Below are 9,698 nucleotides of genomic sequence, written 5' to 3'. Positions count from 1 at the left end.
TTCAGAAATGGACAAAAAATTTCACAAATCTCTAAAAATTCCTAAATTTTGTGGAGAGGTTTATTTTTCCATTCTCTACTTAGAAAAAATATATTTAAAAATATACCTATCACGGATCCTAAGATTGACATAAAATCTAAAACTATCTAAATGGTTCAATTGAACCTTTACTTAAAGTCCTAGTTTTGACTTCCTCTTGATCTATATGCCCATACTAAACCATAATGCATCCTTAGCATTAGTTTATATGACATAGATACATGTAAAACCAATTTTCTTGCAATATGAACCCAATTTCATATTTTTTCCATGAAACTTATCCTAAATGTGCCAACCAACTTGACTAACGACTCAAGTCCATCTCTAAACCTTATGGTACATTTCATGACCTATCTATAATCCCAACCAAGGTCCACTTGAGATCCATTGACCATGGATCCTAACTTGACTCTTTAAGCTCCCCTAGAGCTCTTAAGATTGGACAGCTCATTCTTGCCATAATCATATGCAACCCCTGCATATTTCTTTCTATTGGCCTTGGATGACTCTCCCTTACCCTTGATTACTCCTCTCTTTTCATTATCATGTGCCATCCTAGCATATGATCTCTTTTTGGCCTTGGAGGGACTAGATCAATATCCTAAATTTGATCTATCATTGTTAGGTCTTTGACTACCCATTACCATATCTAATCCTTTAGACCCAATATTGAATCTCTCTAGGATTTTCTCCAAACTATCAAGCTTTGCCTTCAAAGCTTGATTCTCCTTTTCTATATTCTTGTTGTCCACCTTGGATATTCCTACACTTACCCATCTTTCTAGGCATGTTCCTCCCCTTCTTGGGTTTTTTGCCTAGGTTCTCCATTACCTTCTTCTTAGCTAATGAGAATCTAACTTAGCTAGATCTATCATGCACAGGTACCTTAGGGTTAATTCTGAAATTTACCATACTTCTATCATGATACCTAAAGTCAAAATTCTTCATTGCTATATGATAATAATTATTATCAATTCTAGCATAAATAGGAAAATAATAATTTGAATTACAATTCAAAATAGGGTATACCTCTCTTACCCTTGAAGCTCTCCCTTGTCTTGAGCTCTTCTTCTTCTCCCATTTTTCAAATGCACTAGCTTCTTTATTTCCCTCTTCTTAGGGCACTTGGTGTGGTAGTGACCTTTCTCACCACACATGAAGCACACTACACATTCTCCTCCTTTTGGCTTCTTCATTCCTACAACCCATATTAGTATCTAAAACAACTTGAGTGGGTTTAGGATTTACCTTCTTCTTACTCATTGGACACCTACTTTTGTAGTGCCCCTTCTCATTTAACCGAAGCAAATGATATAGTCTTTTAACTTGACTTCGGTGGAGATGCTTGCAAGGTTGACTTCCAAGACTTCCTTTTCACTTGACTTGGATTCTTCTTCAACCCTTGAAGATGTGGACGACACTTCCTCATCTTACTTCTCCTTGGAAGTTAAACACATGTCAACTTTTGGTTTCTCCTTCTACACTTGAGACACTACGTCTCTTTCCTTGGACTTTTCTTCTTCATGTGTAAGCTAAGGTTCTTCACCTAGAACCATCTTTACCTTGATCCACAAATCATGGGCATTCTTATACTCACCTACACGACTCATTACATCATCAGGAAAAATATCAATCAAAATTGATATTACCTTTTCATTTATGTTTGATCATGAGCTTTGCTCCTTGATCCAATAATGTGGTTGGAGTCTCTTCCTTTTCTTGTCTCTTAGAGTTTCAAATGGTTCCTTGACAACCATCATGGTGTCCCAATCTGTCTCAAAGAAGTTCTCCATTTTCACCATCCAAAAGGTGATATCCCATAGACTTCCCCCTTCATACTCCGGCAGAACAATCAAACCGGCCATCCTTAGCTTCCTCGGAGGTTAGTCTAATGAAGAGCATCCTCACTTTGATACCACTTATTGAAGATCATTGGGCCAGCTAGAAGGGTAGTTGAATATACATTCACTCCAAATTGTTTGCTTCCTACATATTCGTTATTGCACAGTAGAAATACAAAAGTAATACGAATACAAAAGCTAAAAACAAGAAAGAAATACAAACTCTAACAAGTTTATTTAACATGGTTTGGAGATAAAGATCCTACTCCATGACTGTCCGTAAAGTGTACGATCCCTATTTGTCGGTGGATTAGTCCCCGATAAATTTGGGTAGCATAATCCTCTTTATTGGTGGAGAAATCTCACCACAAACTCGATTAAGACCTTGGATTGTACTAAAAACTTGAAGACTCTAATTAGGGGTTAACTACCTCTAATCTCATCACCAAGGTCAACCACCCCAAGCTCCATGATATAGAGCTTAGGGAAACACTATGTGAAAAATGACTTTTTACTTCGCCACAATTTACTTCGGCAATTTAAATATACAAAGTAAAAGTGTATAAGCAACTTCGCTGTAAAAACCGACGAAGTATATACAAATATAGACTTCGCAGATTTAAAAACACGGGCTTCGCTTTAAACTGAAATAAGCTATTACTTCAGAAATTTGTTAAATACCGAAGTAGTAACGTCGTGAATACATTTTTTAGTGTTTACTCCGAAGTAATAGTACAAGAGTTAACTTTTATATTTACAAAGAGACTCTGACTTTTTCTATAGACCTTCGTTCCCTCCACTTCCTTTCGTTTTCTTGGGTTAGGGCTTCCTTCGTTCCCTCCTCTTCCGAAATTGAGTTGTTGGACCTCCTCTTCCTTCCCCTTTGTTTCAGTCCTCTCTGTTCCCCCTCGTTAGGGCTTCCAATGCTCCTCTTCCGAAATTGAGTTGTTGGACCTCCTCTTCCTTCCCCTTCGTTTCAGTCCTCTCCGTTCCCCCTCATTAGGGCTTCCGATTTGGAGTCTTAGGCAACAGAGACGAAGGTTTGCAACAGTCAGCAAAAAATAAGGTTTGGCAACTTGAACTTTCTTACGCAGGGTTTAGGTTGCAAGTGTTTGAGATATACCGTATGCTTTCAATTTGACAGAGCTGGCGGAAGGCTGAGGTCCAGGTTTCTTTCCTTCGATTTCTTTTTCTTATTCTTCTTCTTTTTCTCCTCCTTTATTTTGCAAAATCATGTTTTAGACAGTCTCCAATTTGTTGTAGGTTTGGTGCTATTCTTCCAACAAAGACAAGTGTTTGGAAATTTTGTTTACTTTTTTTTTCAGTCTCTATGTTTACGAGGTCATTACCTAAAGGGTTGATTCATGATGCTTTCTTGAAGTAGATACTTCTGTTTTCGGTTGTTCTTTATTTGGTTTGTTGTTGTGGATCATGTATTGTGGGATTGATTTCTGTTGTGAAAGTTTATACCAATTAAAATTGTTGGTTTTTGATGTAGAAGAATGCATTTTAGCTGCACAAATATAGATTTTTATTGAGCACTGACTATACTTCATGAGATTTATGAGTCATCCCATGCTTTCATTCTTTATATATCCACATATTGTACACAATACGCATTATTTTTCTTCATGATGAGTATAAAATATTGACAGCTGTTGGAATGAGTATAAAATACGGAACTGTGCTCGATATGAATTTGACTACCTTTTTGCAGTCTTACTCTAACTTTTGCTTAACATATATGTAGTATCTTCAGGTTTTGATCAAAGAACACATTGAGCTAGCGGTAAATAATTTTAGCATGATAATTCTGAAGAAGTTTCTTGGGATTTTGTTGTACTATAATGGATAAATCCTGGATTTACTTAGATAGGAGGTCCAAAGAGTATGAGGAGGGTGTGGAACAATTCATTAGAAGTTGTTTCCAGAATCCACATATCAACCCCAATTTAATTCATTGTCCTTGTTGCAAATGTATGAATCTTAAAAAGGGAGCGGTTATGTGGATTCGGAAGCATCTTTACTTCGATGGTTTCGGTAAAAATTATTTGAATTGGATTTGGCATGGCGAGGCTGTGGGGAAGGATAGATTAAATTCGAGTGTCAACCAAGAGCCAACTGATAATTGTCATGATGATTTTGAAACTGTTAATTTGTGTGAGGCAGCGTATGATAACCATACAGAAAATCCAGAAGCATTTATGAAGTTTTTGGAGGAAGTAGAGAAGCCACTGTATAAGGGATGCAAACGTTACACAAAGTTGAGTGCACTTGTAAACCTATACAAATCCAAAGCAAGGCATGGGATGAGTGATGCTCTATTTTCATATGTACTAGCAGATTTTGGGGACATGCTGCCAGATAACCACAATCTGTCATCGTCAATTTATGAAGCAAAGAAGACGTTGAGTTGTTTGGCTTTGAGTCATGAAAAGATTCATGCTTGTTCCAATGATTGCATCCTTTATAGGAAACAATATAAAGACTGCGTAAGCTGCCCGAAATGTGGCTTATCAAGATGGAAGCTAACTAAGAAAAATGTTGAGAAGAAAGGTGTTCCTGCCAAAGTGGTTTGGTATTTCCCTCCCATACCAAGATTTAAGCGCATGTTTAAATCTTTAGAAACTTCCAGAAATTTAACATGGCATGCAGATAGCACAAGAGTTGTTGGTCAGTTACGCCATCCAGTTGATTCACCGTCATGGAAATTAGTGGATCATATATGGCCCGACTTTGGAAGTGAGGCAAGAAATATTCGCCTGGCACTTGCAGGCGATGGAATTAATCCACACAACAATCTTAGTAGTCGCTACAGCTGCTGGCCAATCATGCTGGCCACATATAATTTGCCTCCAGACATGTGCATGAAAAGGAAATTCATCATGCTAACGATGCTCATTTCAGGGCCGAAACAGCCTGGAAACGATATCGACGTCTACCTTGAGGTTCTGGTTGATGATTTGCAGCTGTTGTGGGAAGGAGTTGATGGAGTTTATGATGCTTATCGAAGGGAGGTTTTCACTCTTAAAGCAGTTCTTTTATGGACCATCAACGACTTTCCTGCATATGGTAACCTTAGTGGATGTACTACACATGGTTATTACGCATGCCCAATATGTGGTGAGGATACTTATGCAAAGCACTTACAAAATGGGAAGAAAATGTCATTTGCTGGGCATAGACGATTCCTACCACGATTTCATCCATATCGGAGGCAAATAAAGGAGTTTAATGGCATGGAGGAACTTGGTGAAGCAGGTAGGCCATTATCTGGAATTAAGTTGTTTGACAAGCTTTCAGACATAACATGTGAGTTTGGAAAGAAAACAAGTGTGAAGGGGAAAATAAGGAAAAAAGCAAAGGAGAATATTGTGGAAGACATTGAAGAAGAAAAGTATGTTGGAGCTACAAATTTAAGTAAATGTTGGAAGAAGAAGTCAATTTTTTTCAATCTTCCATACTGGAAATACCTACATGTTAGGCATTGTCTCAATGTTATGCACATTGAGAAAAACGTTTTTGAGTCTCTGATTAATACTTTGATGAACATCAAGGGAAAAACCAAGGACAATGTGGCAGCTAGGTTGGACATGGTTCAGATGGGAATTAGGCCTCAATTGGCTCCTAAAATTGGTGAGAAAAGAACATATCTACCTCCTGCAGCATGCTCATTCACAAAAAATGAGAGGTTACAAGTATGTAGGTCATTAATGGATATAAAAGTTGTGGAAGGTTTCTCATCAAACATGAAGAATCTTGTCTGCATGGATGAGATGAAGCTGAGTAGCTTGAAATCACATGATTCTCATGTTATAATGCAGCACTTCCTGCCAATAGTCATACGTAATTCTCTGCCAAAATATGTTAGATATGCTGTCATAAGATTATGCTTCTTCTTCAAAGATATTTGTTGCAAGATTATTGATGTAGCCAAGTTAGATAAGCTACAATCTGACTTGATCGTTAGACTCTGCTTATTGGAGCAGTATTTCCCCCCTTCTTTCTTCGATATCATGCTCCACTTAACAGTTCATCTTGTTCGTGAAGTCCAATTATGTGGACCAGTCGACTTCAGATGGATGTACCCATTTGAAAGATGCATGAAGGTGTTGAAAAGTTACGTAGGCAGTCGAAAATATCCGGAAGGTTGCATTGTTCGGAGATATGCAGCAGAAGAAGCAGTTGAATGTTGTTCAGAATATCTCAATGACCTTGATCCTGTTGGGGTCCCTAAATCACTACGTGATCCAAACACAAGCATTCCTGGATTCTCATTAAGCAATTCATCAATCATCGTCCAACAAATTGATCTCCAACAAGCACACTTGACTGTTCTAGAAAATACAGAAGAAATATCTCCATACATTATGTAAGTGTACTGCATAACTAATAATTATATGTACTTGGCAGTCCATATGTATTCATGAAAATAAAACTTTAGAACTTTACTTCTTCAGTGAACACAAATCCTTCTTGAAGACAATGTTTCCCAAGAAATAGAAAGATGTAAGGTGGATACAAGATGCTCATAATAAGAGGTTCATTGACTGGTTTCGTGCAAAGGTGATGTAGAAGATGCTAACATACAATATTTGTCAATCATTGTTTTGATCAGACTAATTAATAGGAATGCATGTCAGGTGGCTGCTGAAATCGATAGTTGCAATGGTGGAATGACATCGTCATTGAGATGGCTGGCCCATGGACCACGTGTGCGAGTCTTAAAGTGTGATAGCTATGTCATAAATGGTAATTTATACCAAACAAATTGATAATGTTAATATCAATTATACCAGAATTCCCGAAGCTCGACAAATTGATAATGCTGATATTCATTGCATTCCTACACGTGAAGGATACTTTAGATCTTCTAAAGAGGGGTTCTTTGTAACAAACAAGAAAATATGATGTTTTCCACTTTTATGTCATCTGCATTAATATTTATTATTTTTACTAGTATTATTTTTACTTGTTCGTATGTGTTAATGTTATTATTTGTATCACGTCTTCTTTTATTATATTGTCACTGTAGACTTTATATACCGTTATCTCATCATTTATTTTCCTATATGCAGGGAAAAGAAAAATGCATCCTAAAAAATAGCGAAAAATAGGAAAATATGATGAGCCACGTGTGGTTGAGGACACCGAACTACACCAAGATGCTGATGGGTTAGCCGCTGCAGAGCTACGAGGAGAGACTGAAATAGAAGAACCTTCTATTACTGGGCAGAAGAAGACTCGGGGGCCTACATCAATGTGCAGACTTATTGCTGCTGCAAGATGGGGAAAAAAGTCGACGATTGAATATGATGACATGAGACGACCTGTGTACAATGAAAATGGGAAGGCACTACAATCTTTCATAGGCTCTGTTGTTAGATCCATGGTGCCAATTAACATAAAGTCATGGCCCACTGTTCCAGAGAACATGAAACAGAAAGTGTGGGAAGAAATATCGGTGAGTATAATCCAATAATACACTTCCTTATGAGATTGCTTATGTTTTTTTTTCATTGTGATTTTTTCAATATACAAACTGATAGCAATTATTGCTGTGTGTTACAGAATGTCTTCGACTTAGCACCTCAAAGCGAGGCGGCAGTGATGAGTTTAGCAGGCCAGAAATGGAGAGACTTTAAAAACAAACTCAACAGTAGGTTTGTCTGGCCATATAGAGATAATCCTGAAAAACTGAGGTCACCACCGGAGCAGTATCAGATCTCATCTGCAATTTGGAAAGCTTTTGTCGATGAGAGGTTACATCCATCTTGGGAGGTACTTGATATTATCATGTTATATTTAAATTATTATATGCACCAAGATTTAAAACATTTAGGGCATTTAATTAACAAAATGAAGTTCTGTATAGCAGGAATATATATAATAAGTTCATCATACTCCATCCTATTGTTTTTAAATTCTAGCAATTCTTCTATAAATTTATTTATTTTTACGTGATATAGGTCACTCATGAAAAACAAAAGGAACGGACGAGCCATTGCAAGTATCATCACAAAATGTCTCGCAAAGGTTACATTGGCTTGGAGACTGAATTGGTAATCCATGGAACATTATATTATCCTTTTCATGTAGTAAGTCATGTTTTAAATGATCGTTTTTTGGAATTGTAGAGGCAGAAAAAAATATTCAGGGAGGATGAGGAAGTTGATAAGTCATTACTTTGGCGTAAGGCCCGCAAGGACAAATCCGGAAACATCACAAATACAGAGACTGCTGAAGTTGCTGAAAAAATTGTATTATTTTAGTTTTATTTCAAGTTCATTCATAATAAGTGAAAAAGGTGTCTTCATTGGATATTTAATGTTACCTCCATATTTTTAGGATGATTTGTTGGACAAGAAAAAGAGGGGAGAGTTCATATCTTCTAGAAGCAATGACGTATTAACTACTGCATTAGGGAGTCAAGAACATTACAGCAGGGTTAGAGGTGTAGGGGGATTTGTGAAGCCCCAAGTCTACTTCAAAACTCCAAGGAAGAAGAGGGAGTTGGTGTCAAAGGCTTTGGCTGAAAACTACAAAGAGCAAGCGGAGGAAACAAAGAGTTTGAAAGCTGAAGTTGAAAAACTCAAGGCTCTTCTTGCTCGATTTATGCCAGAAACAAGTGATCGAGTTTCTAAACGTGTAGCATCTAACAAGTCATCACACATGGCAGTTCAAAGATTGGAAGATGATGTGGAAGTTTTTGAATGTGGCAGTTCATTCAATGAGGTTTTATATTATATTTGGTACATTAAATTTGTTTCCTAGCTTTAGATATTAAAACATAATATCTTATTGTTCAGGGGAAAAAATGTCATTTGGCTCTGAAGAATAAGGGGAATGTGGTGGCATATGGCACGATAGTATCTGACGGAGGCCCAAATGTTATGCTGCACAATGCTCCACTTGGGGAAGGCAACTTAAAGGTGTCTGTTGATGTTGTTTTACAGGAGGAAGCAGAGCTTCCAATTCCACTTAAGTCGGGACCAACAGTAATGGTAGATGCTGTTGGAACTGTGGTTGGCTGGCCAAAAGAGTTGGTGACATTTCCGACGACAAAGGTATTTTCAGTTCACTTTTCTGTTGCTATAGTTATATATTTTGCTACAATTATTTAAAATTGCAGAAAAAGGAGAAACATGCACCACCATTTGCTATTTTGGAGGTTCCTGATGAGAAAAATAAATTTAAAGAAGTTGAAAGTGCTCTACCAATGCCATGCAAGTTTTTGTATTCTTATGTTGTTAGACTGATGACTGAGGAGGAGACCATTCCTATCAAATTTGATGAAGCCATGTTTGGACGTAATGTGAGTACATCGTTGTTGAGAGAGGATATCATGCGCTGTATGGAAATGAGAGAGATAGGAGCCAGGCAAATTTTGGTTTACATGGGGTAAGTTATGTCTTATATACAATTCTTCTCTTTGCATTAGTTCATGTCTTAAGTAACCATGTTTTTTATTACTTGAATGCAGTTACTTGTACAAGTACTTGAAGGAAACAAACAGGGCTGAGTATGTGTCGTTTGTGGATCCCAACAAAATACCAGCCGCTCAAGATGGCAGTACCTCTTCACAACACATTGCTAATCAGTTGAAAGCATCAAACAGAGATAGCATATGCCTTATCCCATACAACACTAGGTATATTTTTAATCCCTGCTCAATTCCTAATACATAGTAGCTTAGCTATATATTGACAATCGTGCAGGAACCACTGGATCTTGACCGTTATAAACGAGGACAAAGATACAATTTATTTGTTGGACTCAATGGGTAATAGGAACCGAGATAACGCTTGGAAAACTACA

General features: G+C 37.3%; 1 protein-coding gene across 1 annotated transcript; it reads left to right on the top strand.

Moving 5' to 3' along the window:
- Window positions 1-3,883: 3,883 nt before the first annotated feature.
- On the top strand, window positions 3,884-6,256 carry LOC122031323. Its single transcript, XM_042590450.1, has one exon. It carries the CDS (start codon window positions 3,884-3,886, stop codon window positions 6,254-6,256), a length of 2,373 nt encoding a protein of 790 aa, XP_042446384.1.
- Window positions 6,257-9,698: the final 3,442 nt, after the last annotated feature.

This window comes from Zingiber officinale, chromosome 11A, assembly GCF_018446385.1.
Source record: "Zingiber officinale cultivar Zhangliang chromosome 11A, Zo_v1.1, whole genome shotgun sequence".
NCBI classification, from domain to species: Eukaryota; Viridiplantae; Streptophyta; class Magnoliopsida; order Zingiberales; family Zingiberaceae; genus Zingiber; species Zingiber officinale.
Note: the sequence above shows the minus strand (reverse complement) of the source record. Positions and strands in the feature narration are given on the sequence as shown.